This window comes from Nestor notabilis, unplaced genomic scaffold (assembly GCF_000696875.1).
Source record: "Nestor notabilis isolate BGI_N333 unplaced genomic scaffold, ASM69687v1 scaffold11544, whole genome shotgun sequence".
Taxonomy (NCBI): Eukaryota; Metazoa; Chordata; class Aves; order Psittaciformes; family Psittacidae; genus Nestor; species Nestor notabilis.
The window spans coordinates 1-15,733 of record NW_009926915.1 but is presented as its reverse complement, the minus strand read 5'-3'; the positions used below and the strand labels follow the sequence as shown (position 1 = coordinate 15,733).

Below are 15,733 nucleotides of genomic sequence, written 5' to 3'. Positions count from 1 at the left end.
CTGGGAAATGCAGCCAAGTGCCATAAAAGAAACCATTCAAAGCTTTACTTCTATTTCTTCTATTAGGGAAGTTCTTTTCGCAGCCCGGTGACCCACCTCTGTGCTACCTCCTCCAGAGGACTACAGCACAACTTCCAACTCTTTCAGCTTCTCTACCATACAAACAGAAAGGAAAGTACAAGTGACAGGCACTGCACACACGTGTTCAACATTCAAAGCAGCTTCAGTGTCCTCTACAGCATCCTGTGAAACCCTTCCGCAGTCACCACATGTGCTGACAGCAAACACCTCAGTTATTCAATCAGAACACCTCTCAAATTAGACTTAATTCAGGAGCTGGCATAAAGGGTGATTATAACACAAGACAACATATGAAAGTCAGGGAAAAAATGAAAATGACATCAAACTTGCTAAATATGTATTGTTTATTAAGGCTTGTATTCTCCTAGAGGAAAAAGTTAATCTGATGCTGTCCATTACCCCTTACAGGCAGTAACAGTCCAGAGACAGAGTTATACGTTCTAAATACAAGTCTAAATGATACAGATTAAACTTTTATTTAAATTGGAGGTCCTTTTGGAGTAAATAGTATTCAGAAGATACTTGCTTTCTAATATAGTAAAAGATCCTCTACAATAAACACGTGCAGATTCAGTGTGCTAGAGCAGCGGACATGAGCACCATTTCCATGCTTAACTGGAACTCCAGTTGGTGACAGGTTCTCCGACGGTCCCCTCACTCCACAAAAACATGACAGCAAATTCAGTTTCTTAAAACAGGTTTTTTTACTCATCCAACAGAAAAAATAAAAATAAAAAATAAAAAATTAGACATACACACTGTCAATTTTAAACATCTGAGGCATAATCCATCATAGTATCCATACTATTAGTTCCTACGTTAAAGCTCAGCATTATTGGTATAAAAAAAACAAAACCCTTTAAATGGCGTTAGGATTTGGGGAGGGAATAATGAAGGGAAGGATTAAAAATGACCTGCAATTAACTAAGAACACCTGAAAGCTGAAACAGGTTTCAACACATTGTCCAAACCCCCTGCAATGTTGAGAGCATCACATTATTATTTCATTAAGCTACAAAAACCGTAAAGCAGAATTATGGCGGAGAGAAAGCGTCGCGCTCCCCCTCAGCAGGATATGGTAGAACGAATGCACACTGAAGCACTGGTTAACAGAATGGGGAAGGGAAATCTGTTCCAGAGAAACAATTTCACTGACAATTTGAATTTTCTACTAGACAAGAAAAAACCAACGTGGTGCATTAGCCATTTGTCCAAGTGTAATTGTACAGGTAAAGAAAGAGGCAGAGCAGCTGCACAGAGTGAGCCGAAAGGGCGGCCTTTCAGGTCTCCGTTCAGGAGTGCAGTATCTTAAAAAAGTTTCTCTTTTTCAATGACAAAAATCAATGCATTGTTTCTTCTGCCATGGAGAAAAAGAGGGTTTGGGAGGAGGTGGATAAAGGCAGATTTGTCATGTATTCTCCATAAACTCTATATCTGGCTAGGAACACAATTTGTGCCAAAATGAAGTCTTTGGGAAGCACTGACACTTGAGTATGCTCATGTTTAGGTCCACATTAGGTTAATATAACTGTTTACCAACTTAAAAGAAATAAAAACAGACACACTTTTATTCATGATTTCTACAGAATTTTACATAGGGAAAAACAAAAGATACAAATTAATGCAGATCCACTTGGGCAAAATAAACTACAATGTACTTAAAGATGCGACAACTTAATTTCCCCTGCACGAGAAGATATATTGGAGCTGAAAGCTTTAGTTGTCCTGATGCCAGGATACAGCACCAGTAAACTTAATTTTGTTTCTCCTAGTCGAATTTAGTCTCAGTTCTAGTATATCTATCAAACTGTATGTGTTTATTCTTATTGTTTGTTTCGATTCTGACGTTCCTGCAAAGAGAAGAAAAGTTAGAAGTTAAGATTTGAGTCAAATGACCAAGCAAAAAGCTCTTAGCAGTGTAACAGCACTACCATGATCCCAGATAATATATATAATTATACACTTTAAATCATTGCTGCTACATTTTAGAAATATATTGTATATACCTGACACACCCCAGGACTTGATAACTTAGTATTTAAGTGCAGCTTCAAGCAGAACAGCTGAAGGAATACCTGCACAGACACTTCAAACTGACAGCACATGAAGGTCACAGTAAGAAAGGAATGGAACATCAGCATTCTCATATGGAACAGGACGTGGAATAATCTACTTTTTGGATTAATCTAGCTACTGCAGCAGTAGCACAACCAATGCACCAGCAGAAAGGAGACTGGTGAGCTCCGCAGAACTGCTGTGATTTTGAAGCACTTGTATGACTTTGGAGCTTAGCCCCCTTCAATAAAAGCAGGGATTTGAGCTCTCTAGAAATGCATCAGGGGGAAGAAAAGGGATGTGCTTTTGCATGGTCTGATAAAAACCAGCACAGCTAGACTAAATAACCCTAAAAGCGTTCTAGTATGGAAGGCAGGAAGCTCTTTGAAGTCTCTCTCAAAAGTTTCTGCTAACCACAAAACCTGAAGACAGATAAAGGTCACCTGAGGGATCCAGGCAGGGATCCCTTGCCTACAGTAAGTGTTCACCTCAGCAAGCTGTGCTCCCAGCAGCAAGCAGCCCTGCCTCTGCTCCAAGCTGGAGCAGCCCCTGCACAGGGCTTACACTTACACGTTGAGCAGCACATCAACAAAACAGGAGGGACTTGGTAATTGTGTCAGGAGCCCCATAAACTGCAGAACGTGCAGAAAGCAGCAAGACAAGCTCAGTAAATTACACTGCTCTACCTTCAGCCAGTGTGTTTTCCAGCTAAGACACCAGGCAGAAAGGATTCAGCCTCACTGCTTTCCACCCCAACCTGTTCCAAACACACTGTATAGTGCAAAAAGCACTGTGCATTGCACTGGAATGCACCAACACAGCACCAAATCCTATTTCAAGGAAGAAAACTGGGGAACAGCCAAAGCATAAGCCACAGTCAACTCCTAAACTACCACCTTCGTATTTTACTTGGAATCTTTCTGTATAAAATTCATTTCCAAATTGTTTCTGTTGCAGTGGAAAGCTTAATTGAAAATACACCAAACATGAGACAGGTAACAGGCTGTTTGCTGCTTCAGCTGGTCACACCATAACATCAGAAGAATTAATTACGGAATATATTGATTTCTACCTCTAGGCAGAATAATCGTAATTTTATTATGAAAACTGAAATATTAAGTCACCAGAGTCCAGCACAAATTCTTAATCTCTGATTTGAGAGAGAATTAAAAGACAGCAAAATTGTTTTACCAAATCAACAAATAGCCCATGACAAGTGCTATAATTTGCTTTGAAAATCTACATTCCTCCTCTCTTTTAACTACTGATTAGGATGAACTGCCAATAAAAGTCATATCTTAGTGACAGAGTATCAGAACATAGTAGGAGGTGTATGTTCTCAGTGAAAAGAGCTTATGGTTGCCTGATACCAACCCCATTTTCGGGCTTCTAATAAAGTACTTGTTCCATCCTGCTTCCATTTCTAAGGTGGCAAGTCCCCTTTCCTCAGTTTCACTGCCCATCAGCCCATTCTTTCCCATTGCCATGGGAAGTTATAACTTATTTCTGTGTAGTCATCTGGTGACCCTCAGAATTCCACTTTCTTTAAAAATCCCAGTTTTTCATTCTCCCGGACTAGCACTGGAGGCTTCTACTTGGTAGCTGGAAGGTATGTTCATGGTGTTCAGAGACTCAGCTCAGGCTTTGTAACTCAGTAAAAAGTGCTATTTATTGAGCAGTTCCTCCTCCCTTGCTGCTTGTTTCTCTCTCGGGGCTAATCTGAGTCTTCCTTTTAAAGTGCCTGAACACATATAAACTGACAGGGAGGAAACTATCTTTGTGCTCTTGAGCATGGCTGCTTTTTAGAAGCTTCAACTCTCAAATTCTCTTCCTTACTGCTATTTAGCACTACTACAAGCAAGAACAAGCAGCTTTGTAAGCAACTAACAAAGCTGTGTTCATTTTGGTTCTGAAAAATCCATCCTGAGCCGTCACAGTTTCTCTCCTCCAGAGGAATTCTCTGGTATCTCACAGGGAAGCTCCTGTTGCACACTTCTTCATGACATTAGTATGTAGTCTTCAGACACAGGAAAAATGGGGTTTCAGAAAACCTGCAGAAGCTTCCATTTTGACAGGGATGAGTGTCTCCAAATTCCTGTTCCCTTCACCCCAGCCTGAGGTGGTGGTCAACCTCCCTACTGAACTCCATCTGCTAAGGTCAGTGGGATGAAAGCATTCATCTTCTCACACAAAATTTAAGTGTTTTCTTTATATCAGGAAATACAATTAATATTAACCTTAAGATATAAATGGTTTTTAACTACAGTTTTGGAGGAAGGATGCATTCTACCCCTACAAGTTCTACAGTAATGAATGTGTTCACAGGAAGCACACTGAAAGGAAATACTCAATACTAGCAGAAAATGAGTATTTCTAAGTGCCAACACATACTAGTTAACACTTTACAGTATTTAATCACCCAGAAGGAGAAGTGATAAGCTTGGTGATTCAAGGGCTTTCTGAGTTAAGACTGTAGCTCTTCCAATACTACACCACGCATAGAACTTGGAACAGCAAGTGCCTTGCTACAGATTAGAGATGGCAGCAGCAGCCCAGTCCTGTAGCTGTGACCATACAGTTAAATACAGACCTATGCAGATGAGCTCCTGACAGTACATCAGCCCATCTGTCTCACCAAGGAGATGCAACGAAACACACCAAAATCTGCAACAAGTGTCTTGTCTTTATAAGCTTTTCTAACTTCAGAAGACAATTCTGCTGCAACCATCCAAGCACGGTCTAGTGTGAGGCATCCCTGCCCATGGCAAGGGGGGTTTGGAACTAGATGATCCTAAGGTCCTTTCCAACCCTAACTATTCTACGTCTGTAGGGAATGTTAACAACTAATGCCACATTATACTGTGTTTCCTTTCTAAAGAAGCCCTCTCACACACCTTGCAAGTTGTTTTATGTTTGAAGAACATGAGCTTTGATCACAGAAGTTGCTGGCTACGTGGACACTGCAGTGGCCCTGGAAACTGCCTGAGGAGGGACAGCAGAGATTGCATGCCACTGTTTGCTATTTCATTCCAGACACTATATACTTCTATCACTCCCAAGGTCTGGGTCACTAGAATGGGCCCAAATAGTTTATTAAGATGGCAAATCAAAAGCTGGACTTAACATCCCAGCATGACCAAATCTTCCCTCAACTCTAGATGGTAACACAGCTCTTAAGCAATGCTCTTAACACTGATGAACCTTTGGCACTTTAATGAATTTCATCCAGCATTATTCCTGCCAAATCCTCATTTGATGATCAGGTGTTAACACAGAGGTTCCCAGATCAGTAAACTCAGAGAGCACACGCTGGAGTTTACTCTGCACACATTAGTTAAGGAAACACTGGTTAGCAACAAGCTGTAACCATCTTGAGAACTGAAATGCTGGGGGCTTACACTCTACGGATTACATGGAGTTATTCTTCCTACTAAGTATTTGTCTATAAATAAAATCAAAGCACTCAAGCCCTCCATGGGCAGGTTTTGGAGAATTCTGGCCCTTTGTAATCACAACAGTGATGAAATGGAAGAACAAAATTTCAACAAGTAACTTTACAGCTAACCAGAGTATAATGAATAAAAGACCACAGCAACTTAAAGCCCAGTTCAGATGGCACCTATAGAGTCAACCATCTGAAAACGTCACCGAGGTCATAAAATACTTTATTGTCATAGGAAGGTGCACTTTGCATAACAGGAAGGTTTCAACTTCATAGCACAAACTTCTCAACAAAAAGGAATTTAAGCATGTGCATATCCTGTAGAAAACCTCTTCTAGTCATCAGCTGGACTCTAAAATTCATTTAGTTGAAGAAGCAGAAAGTATTTTCTCTCCAGATAATAGTTTTATGGACTGCAACATGACAAGCAGCATCTTATTTTACATTCCCTCAGTGTTGAGCTGCTTTACTTCTCTGGCACTATCACCTTCCTCAGTGTACTTCAATCACCTGTATATTGTTCTATTTTCTAAGCTGTTGGGAGGAATCTGAGAAATGTTACATTATTCACAGTTGATTTTCTGAATGAGTCACACAAGGTAGAGCCTCAGTTTTAAGCAAGGCAGAAAAAATGCATTTTGCAAAGCTGCTCCTGTGGTAAAAGCAGTGAGCTGGGTAAGAGCATTGTGTCAGCACTTGAACTGAAAGTGGGAAATCACTGTACGTTGGAACAACCCAAAACAGGATCAGCCCAATAGCTGAACATCAGCCCTGAGCTACTACAAAGCAAAGGCAATTTGGGGTTAACTGTTCAAGATCTGCTATCACTTTCTCAATACTCTCACTCCTTAAACACACACATTATTCTCCCCTCTAGACTTGGCAGCAAATCACAGGGAGACTCAGCATCAAAAACCCCAAAACAATCACCCCACACACACTGTAACCACCGGACAAAGGAACCCAGGCCTTTGGCTTGAGATTATCACCTACCGAAGGGAACACCCCTCTCAGATACAGGTTGCATTAAATACTGTCTATTGAAGGAATGCAGTGTTGAAGGAAAGGCTTTTCAGTTTTAGCTGGTGGAAGCCCCCAGGGAGTACACAAGAAACACTGCAAATCTGAAGCTCTCCTGCCCTGCTGAGGTACCCTGTGCACAGCACATCTTAGAGCTGGGAGAAGCTGAGCTAAGAAGTACCTAAGCCACTGATCTCCTTGTCTCTTGTAATTTAAGGGTATGTTCTACAAAGACACTTTAAAGCAATTTTATCTGCACTTCTAAATGGCAATAAACCCTTCCAAATGGCAACTTCAATTTCAGCTCCAGCAACATGCATTAAGTCTTTGCTTAAGCAATGTGAACCACACTAAATTAGCCTGTCAAATAAAGCAACTCAAAGTGTTACTTAGCTAGTAGCTACACATCCCAACACCTATTATTTTGTCACTCCATTACTTCCAGACTGCCTAATTAGAGAAGTGCATTCTTGAAACTGAGGTCATGGGATGGATAGGGGCAGATGGCAGACTTAAAAGCCATGAGAGTATATATAATGTATATATGAAGTTTTTACTACAGTTTCCCAGTTACTGCCCAAATTTCTCTTACTGCATCTTCAGTCTAAACTTCTTTTCAAGAATGAGTAGACAGACTGGACCTGGGAACTGAAAACCTTTATTTACCCAAATAATAATACACGACTTCAGAAGCAGAAACACAATCTTTCTAGCACTACTGCAATTTTGTGCAACTTTCTCTTTTCCAGGGAGGTCAACTGAACAAACAAGCTCAGGCTTCTTGCTCTTCAAGGTGATTTATATCACCAAATCACCGATGCAGATTTCAAATACCAATGCAGGCATCAATTCTGATAGGCCAGTTCCAGTCAAACAGTGTGAAAACACTTCATATTTAAGGCAAAAAACTAAGTGGCAATCACTGGCAGAATCCAATTGTGAAACAGAAACTGTTTTCTAGTTTATTAACCATTTTAAGATGAAAAAAATAAATCCAGCTCCAAAAACCTGGCTATAATGTCCCTTATCCACATTACTGCTTGGAAACTCATAGCTATGAAACTGTCAGAGAGAAATAAGCATCAGTTTGTTTCTTGTGGTGTTAAACACACATAAAGCCATCAAGCAGAGGTGTATTAAAAGCAGTTTGAATTCCTACTTACATTTTTTCCACCATAGCAGCCTTCACATTTCATTTGCCCCATATCTGTGTATAAAAGAAATTTTTTAAGAAGTTTACCTTCCGCACCACCTCCTCCTCTTCCTGGCGCTTTTCATAATGAGAAAAGTCATCAAAGATGGAGGTCGTGTGCTTGTAAGTAGCAATAATTTTAAGCACTTGTTTTGCTTTTTCTAAGGGCACCTCCTGTGTATCACGGGAGTTTGTAACGGGTTTGTTGTCATTGTTCTCCAGCCTGATGTGTCGGAGCTGGTTGTTGGGCACATCCTTCACAAAGATCCACTTGACATCAAATTTCCCCTTCCACTTGTCCTGAGACCAGACACCTGCACTGGTGCCATAGTCCACAGGTGATTTCATCTCTGCTACTCCACAGAAGTGTCCACTGCCATTGACACTGAATAGCAAGTAGACTGGACCCTTGCTATTCATGGACCGAAAAGCACTGTCCAGGCGTTTGTTGCCATGTTCCGTACTACACCAAATAGAATACTTAATGGAACGATGAATATCATCCTCAGAATAGCTCTTTATTATGAACACACGTCCATTTTTAAGGTTCCATTCAAAATCTTTAGGGTTATAGCTGTGAGCAGCTTTCAGTTTTTCAAGCACAGGATGAGACTCGCCACTTGGAATGGGATTAGGCTGGGTGCTCCCAGCTGAGCTGCTGTCATTACCAGTTCCTCCACTTTGGCCAAAAGCTGCATTCCTGTTGCGAGGAGCTACCCAGCGATTCTGGGGTGGCTGCTGAGGGGTCTGATACTGTGGCTGAGTCAATGGAGGAGGTTGAGTTGGAACAGGCTGAACAATCGGTTGCTGCGGCTGTGGAACAGACTGAGGAGAAGGTATCTGTTGGGGGGCAGGAACTTTTGCCACAGGACCCTTATTGTCCCAAGTACCTATGTCCATATTATGCTTTATAGGTGGAGGAGGCAACGCTCCTCCGATTACAGGACCAGTTTTTGTTTTCATTTTAGGCTGTGGTTTTGCAGGCTTGCTGGCAATAGCAGCCCAAGAAGTTGGTTTAGATACTGGCAAGTTTACATTAGATCCACCGTTACCAGAGAGGGCACCAGTCATCCCAGCACTGTTGACAACAGAACCTACAGTTTTCACCGCTGAAGTTGTAACGTCTCCACCAATCTTAAGTCCAACCATTCCCTGCTCAATACTGTTCATTCCAGGAGCTTTATTTAATGTGTCATTATGAAATCCTGTTTGTCCATCCACAATGGTACCACCCAGTGAACTAGGTGGGTAACTGTAACTGCTCCCATAGGCTGAACTTTGAGTCTGCTGTCCTTGGGATCCGCTTGTTCCCCAAGCTGAGAAGGCAGGATTTTCAGGGAAAAAGTTAAACCGGTGTTGATAGATATTATTTCCCAGACCCCCAGGCTGTCCAAAAACAGCATCGTGCATAAAATGATGGTCTCCGTTACTCAGCTGTCCATAGGTGGTGAGATATGGGATAGGAGGATCTCCTCCTGTAGACCATGGTGCCTCACTGAGAGAATAGGGGAACCCAATAGATGGTGGATAATAACTGGACAGATAAGGATCAGTCATTGATGGATAGCTACTGTTCTGTTAAAGAAAAAAAACAAAGGTAACTTCAGACATAACCCCCCCTTCATTTATAAACAGTCACAACACTCTTCTCCACCGAACAGAAAACAGAGTCAAGGTAATTTAATTTCTAATTACAGATCTTAGTTCACACTCCAGTAAAGCTGCAGGGCTAAAATGCAGTATCTGGGCGTTTATAACACACCCCAATGAGGTTAGTGCTTGAGATTCTGACATCATGTAAGCTTAGTGACATTACTAAGGGTGTTTAGTGGCTGCTTCTAGAATTGTTAAATCTACCAATAGCCCAAAATATTTTAAGGAACTTCTATAACACTATATTTTGTGTCTCACAGAACTAAAGATATCCAGCATTTCTAGATTGCTACATGGGAGAAGCTCTAGATTAAAGTAATATGACAACACATGTAACAGAAAATATGATTACAGGCCACATTATGGGATTGTTTTGAGGGGCCTACAGTCTCCAACAAGCAAAACATTCCTGAAGTAAAACGTGCAAAGGCTACTTCTGACAGAGACAGGATCACAGTGAGATCACACACTAAGCAGCACACTAAGTTTGCTGTAAGCAGACCCAACAACTACAAACTGAACTTGAGATGACTAGAGACAAATACATGAGAACTATGGCATGTGCTCTATGCCACCCAAACTGTTTGAGGAAGCCTTTTGAAAAAGTCTCTTCCTCCCTCAGTAGTAAAGTTACAAACATGCAAAACTCTTCCTGACTGTCCTTTCAAGCAGCCCAGCTTTTCCACTCTATGAAGTAAGACTGAGCAGTTCTAAACCAGCAAATCCCCCTCTGCAATTCCAGCATTTCCTCCCTTTCAACTGTTTCTTACGCCAAGCTGAGAAAAGCTTTTCCTTCCACTCTGCATCTTCTGCTGACACCTGATTTTTGAAGCATTCCATATGTTTCTCATATTCAACTATGCAAAAGAACAAATACAGAATATCCTAAAATGGGGTTTATTCCTCTTTAAATAAACCTGAAGCATATATATATTGGAGACCTTCCAAACTGACACTCTAACTGTAATTACCAGTGAGGGGGAGGGAAGGCCAACAACTCCTGTTAGTGAGTCAAACAGCAGCTACCCTTTCCTTACTCATGGAGAAAGGATGATTTGAAGAGGAGGAACTAAGATTGCTTTCAAACTGCAAGATTTCAAACATGGGGAAAAAATATCTCTGCCAAACCAAGAAAATTGCCTTAGAACTTCAGTATTTTTTCCAAAAAACAGATTATTTCTCAACTCATTCCAAAAAATGAAGTAAAAAACCCTCCTTGCTGAAGATGAGCACAACTGACAGTCATTTTCACTGCTCATTTCTCACTGACTCCCTTCCATGCCACCCCAAAGCCAGACCAATTCAACATCCTTACTTTCCATATCCAGAATGATAGCATCAAATGCCTCCATCACAGACAGTACTGCAAACACTTGAGTTTTAAACAGCCTGAATCCAGTTATTGATTTGAAGAAACAATCTCTGCTACTGCTCATGTGCAAATTTATGTGCAAATTCTATCCCTTAACAAGAGGTACAAATCCACCTTTCTGTGAGAAGATCCTCTTAAACACATTCAATTTTCTGAGAGTCCCCAGCTAAAATAATCAGGTTTTAGCATAGAAAAACATTTCTCTGAAAGACTTTAGAGATTGTTAGATGTTATGTCTTAAGAAAGATGTAAAAACAAATGCAGGTGATAGGGAGGAGACATGAGTAGTTTTTGGGGATCTTATGTTCATATATCCTATAGATTTAAGACCAAAAAGAACAAGCCTGGAGAAAGCAGGTTTTTTCTCTTGCAGTATTTCTGCAAAGGATTCTGGATGCTTCCTGTCACCTCCTGTCACACAGCCTGTAAGTTTCCACAAGGATTCTAACAGGATTAAAGGAAAGTTGCAGCAGACATCCTTACAAAACAGTCCATCTGACTGGCTTTATGTCAGGGTGTGTAAAAGGAAACCTGACAGAACCCCTTCACTTCAGCAGCAGCACATTTCTTCCAACAAACTTATCCTTGACCTTCCTGCACCCTTCTGCATTTCTGTTGTTGTTTAATTAAAGACAGACATCACAACAAGCCACTCCAACCATTCTGTTATCAGGAAGGGAATCCTCCTTTCTCCCTAAGTATGCTACTCACTAATAATTTCCTGTTCCTTATCAGCAACCTTTTGGTTCTGGATGATGTTACATGGGGGATGCTTGTCTTACTTTGAGTAGAACTTTGTATGTAAATACTCCACTTTGTTCCCTCCATGCTTAAAAGTGCTTTTGGATCTGTATTAACTACTGCTCCTTGGATACTAGAGCTTTTATGGAAAGAAAAGGCATCATCACTACTGAGAAGCAGTTTTCAACAGAATGATAGAAGGATATTACTTTTTATTGCATTATATAACAACCTCAATACTCATTCTAGAGACTAATCTCTACTTCTAAAAACTGAAGTTAACACAGGATTACTAGCCTACATTTGATCTTTGATGTCAAACATATTGTTGTTAAGCACCTTTTTAATTTCTTATACACTTTCTTTTAATATCCCATTGCTTTCCAATCTATTTTTGTAAGTCACTTCTATTTTACAGTAGTTTTAAAGGGCTGAATAATTCTGACTGAACAAACTATATCAGGCTTTGTTCAGAACCATGGTTGTCTTCAGTACAAAATCTCACAGTCCCAATTAATGCAACTGTCACTTTCCACTTGGAAGACAACCTACACAATTGTTTCTTGTAGCATGTATTCTATGATACTGCTTCCATGCCAGCGCCTGACTGCAGCACAAATGCAGTGGTCAATGGGGCCACATTTCATGTAACAAAACTTCATTAGAATTATGGAATTTCTTAGAGCAATTTTTCCATTTCAATCTAATAATTGGGCTTGTTGACAGACAAATTTCCTAGAATTAAACTGTAATTGGGGGTTCCACATTTTTCCTACATGAAGTTTCACATTCAGTATATTTCACATCAGGAAAACGTATCTTGGGTTTAAGTAATTGAAAATGATACACGTGATGAAGTGGAATTTCAATTAGAGAAAGGCGGAAACCTCAATTTCTTTCAAAACTAATTTTGCATTAAGAAAGAATACTGACTTTCTTTTTATCCCCCATGAATTTCCTGCTTTTAAACCTGCTACAGCACATTAATTCCAGAGAAGAGGGAATGCTTCCCATTCATTTTAACCCTGTAAGCCTGGAGATCATGTCCATGCTGCACAGGACTATGAAGCTCAGCTTGGGAGCCAGAACCCACTCTAGCACAGAGCTCAGAGGACAGTTTACGTTGTCACACACACGTGTCCCAGCTTCCACAGTGCTGCGTCTAGATTGCTTCCAGCATGGAAACAAGCCCATGTAAGATACTGTGCTAAAGTTTGTGCCCTGCTGTGATCCAATACAAACTTGTAACCCAGTTCCATCTATCTGACTGCCCTAACAGAAGTGTTTAGCACACCTTGAAGATAACCAATACACAGAACACCAACTGATCCTGTTTGCTCTGGTGTTTTTTTATCTTCAGGATTAAATCAGTTTCCACCAAGAAACAGAACAGCAAATCACACGCCTCTTTTTTATCATATAATTTTCTTTTGCAAGCAGGTTCAGTAATGTTACCAATATTAATACTGACATCTATCATCATCAGGCTGAGTTATAAGTGTCCCTTTTAAAGCATAATACTTTGCCTTTCTGCCAAGAAATAACAATGCACTTCTGGTAGCTCTCTCTCTGAAATGGTATTTCGTATTTGTGAAAGAAAACTTTTTGCATCTCCAGCTTCTTCACATTTTGTTCACTTTAAAGATGTGAATGTTAAGTCCAAAATTACTTCAGTTAGAAGATATATTCAGTTATAATGGTATTTAAGTCATGATTGTTGATTTAATGTACATTATGAGTTGGATTATACTGAGAGTTTACGTCACAATACCCTAACTCTTAAAATAACACATCTTTAATCCTTAAGGTATTTCAGAAGACATGAAGTAACAACGTTTGCTGAAGCATAAAATGCAAGAGGGATCACTCTACAACCTCCCTAGAAAACACTGAAAACCAACTGCAACTACACTGATTTCTAGGATTATACAAATCAGGAGAGCCCAAAAGCAGAACCTTCAGACTCCCACATGCAACTTATCTATCAAAGAACTGTAAAATCAAATGATCTGTCACGGTCCAACTGTATCAATAACCCACAATCAGCAGACACTAGTTGGAGCATTAACTTCATTTTCACTTGTGGCCATCTGGATATGCCAAGTACTATTAGCTTTGTGAGCACAAATGCTGGTTGTATTACCAAGTAACACAATATGCTTGTCATTTCTTTTTCCACTTCTATTTAAGGAATTTGCTCCCTCCACACAATCCCATGAATTGAGTGCCAGCAGCATGCCTAAGAAAAAAAGAACTGAGTTAAAAATACACTAACCTGATTTGACTGCCCAGAAAGGTAAGGTTCAAAATCGTTGTCATGAACTGTATCCTTCTGATGTAATGAACCATTTTGCACTAGAAAAAAAAAAGTTACAACGTGTTATAACACTGTTTAATAGCACTGCAGTAAAGAGTTCCACCCTGTTGTTATTTTATGAAAAGCCATATTTCTTCTTCACAGCATGAAGGCTCATAAAAAGGCCAAGGGATGATATTTCCCCCCCAAACAGTTTCTTTTTATACTATTGCTTATAAATTTGAGTACATTTAAAACTAAATAAAGTGCTACAGTCAGAAGTGAACAGACAACTCGTGTGAACTAACTCTGAACAAAAGAAATCATCATTGACAAGATTTTGTGAAGAATATTGGGAAATAACATCTATTGTTATGGTCCACAATTAGAACTCTCAGCAAGTAGTTCACAGCTCTCCCAGCATGTGTTAGTCACTGCTTAAGGGAAGTTGGCTAAAATAAGATGAGGTGAGGTTACATTTAATCATCAAATAATGGTTAAGTGCCTTCACACCCTGACATCTGCAGGAAAATCTATGTCTCCACTTTCTCACGTGCTGGACAGAGAGATACTTGTCTACTTCAGCATAAACCCCTGTGTGAGAAGCATGCAAACCTATTACTGAAAGATACACGAAACTGTTGTTGCATCCCTTCAAATCATTTCCTTTGCTTGCTTTACTTTAATAAAACCAGGTCAAACACATTATGCGACAGATGCTTTATTTACCTATTTCACAGAGCAGCTGAACTATAAACACGACACTGCACCAAATGGGATGTTTGGGAATTGACCAGAATATTGCTACAAAGTTTGTCAGGGAAAGCAGAGCTCAAAGAGTATTTACAAACACAGGAAATAGTGTCAAACTTTCTGTAAGTGGTAGCAGCTGGATTTTTAAGGCAGGTTAAGGCATATTAAAAAGCATTTAGGAATTGAATGTTGTTAGTTTCTAAGCTTAAGCAGTTACACACTCATCAGCAATCACAGTTAACTCTCAAGGTATTCTCTTAGATGACTTGTTATTAGATTTAATTTTAAATTAAGCATTATCATTAAAAGCTTATTATCTATCATATAATCATTGATTTAAAATTCCTTAAGTTATTAAGTTTGTAGGTTTATGTATGACAACTAGCACACCTATCAGTGAACAGCAGGCCACTAACACAACTGTATTCACACAGCAGGAAGAGACTATACATAAAAATATGTATTTAATATGCATGTCCTTGGGACTCTGTGTAGAAATCTGCTTTATTTTAAGGAAATGAACAGCATTATGATGTTTAGCACCAACACATAGTCCTTCCCACTGTTAACTCAGGTGCATTAAGCAGGGTGCAATCAAGCTTGCATGAGTAACAGTTTATGCTGGTTTTGAAACAAAGCACAACTTCCCTTGTTCCAGATGTTATCCATATGGACTGAAAGCCATACCTTACTGCTCACCTACAGGCACCTGCAGAATTCATCTGCTACAGTAACAATCTAAACGAACATATCTCAGCATGATCCTCACCTTTATTATCCTGTCCTTTCGGTCTCTGGGAAGCCATGGCACACGGTCGGGGAAAGGGAAAAAAAAGAGCATAAATAAAAGTTAATTTCAGGAAAATGCTTATATCATCACTGCAAAACACAGAGCTTTCGAGGACGGAGGCTCATAAAAATGGCTCACACGGTATCAGGGCTTGTTTAAACTGGAGCCGAGGAGTGCGTTCCACGCATCTTTCGGCACTTACAAATGGCCACGGCTCTCTAGAGGCGGTGGGAACGCGATGCGCCCATGGAGAAACTTAACGAGACAGATTAATGTCCAATGAAGCCGGGAGGGAAAGGAAAAGCCTCGCTCGGTCCAGACGCCGGCACCGGCCTGCA

General features: G+C 40.2%; 1 protein-coding gene across 1 annotated transcript; it reads right to left on the bottom strand.

Annotated features, from left to right (window-relative positions):
* Window positions 1–407: 407 nt before the first annotated feature.
* Window positions 408–15,447, bottom strand: YTHDF1 (YTH domain family, member 1). Its single transcript, XM_010013810.1, has 4 exons — window positions 15,375–15,447; window positions 13,832–13,911; window positions 7,839–9,365; window positions 408–1,931 (listed from the first exon to the last, which is right to left on the bottom strand). The coding sequence occupies exons 1-4, from the start codon at window positions 15,409–15,411 to the stop codon at window positions 1,905–1,907; spliced, it is 1,671 nt and encodes a 556-aa protein (XP_010012112.1). The 5' UTR covers window positions 15,412–15,447; the 3' UTR covers window positions 408–1,904.
* Window positions 15,448–15,733: the final 286 nt, after the last annotated feature.

Coding starts and splice junctions, on each gene's coding strand:
- YTHDF1 (XM_010013810.1), bottom strand. CDS start 15,411: ATGGCTTCCCAGAGACCGAAAGGACAGGATAATAAAG. Junction 13,912..15,374: donor GAAAGGACAGGATAATAAAG/GTGAGGATCATG, acceptor TTTTTTTTCTAG/TGCAAAATGGTTCATTACAT. Junction 9,366..13,831: donor TTTCTGGGCAGTCAAATCAG/GTTAGTGTATTT, acceptor TTTCTTTAACAG/AACAGTAGCTATCCATCAAT.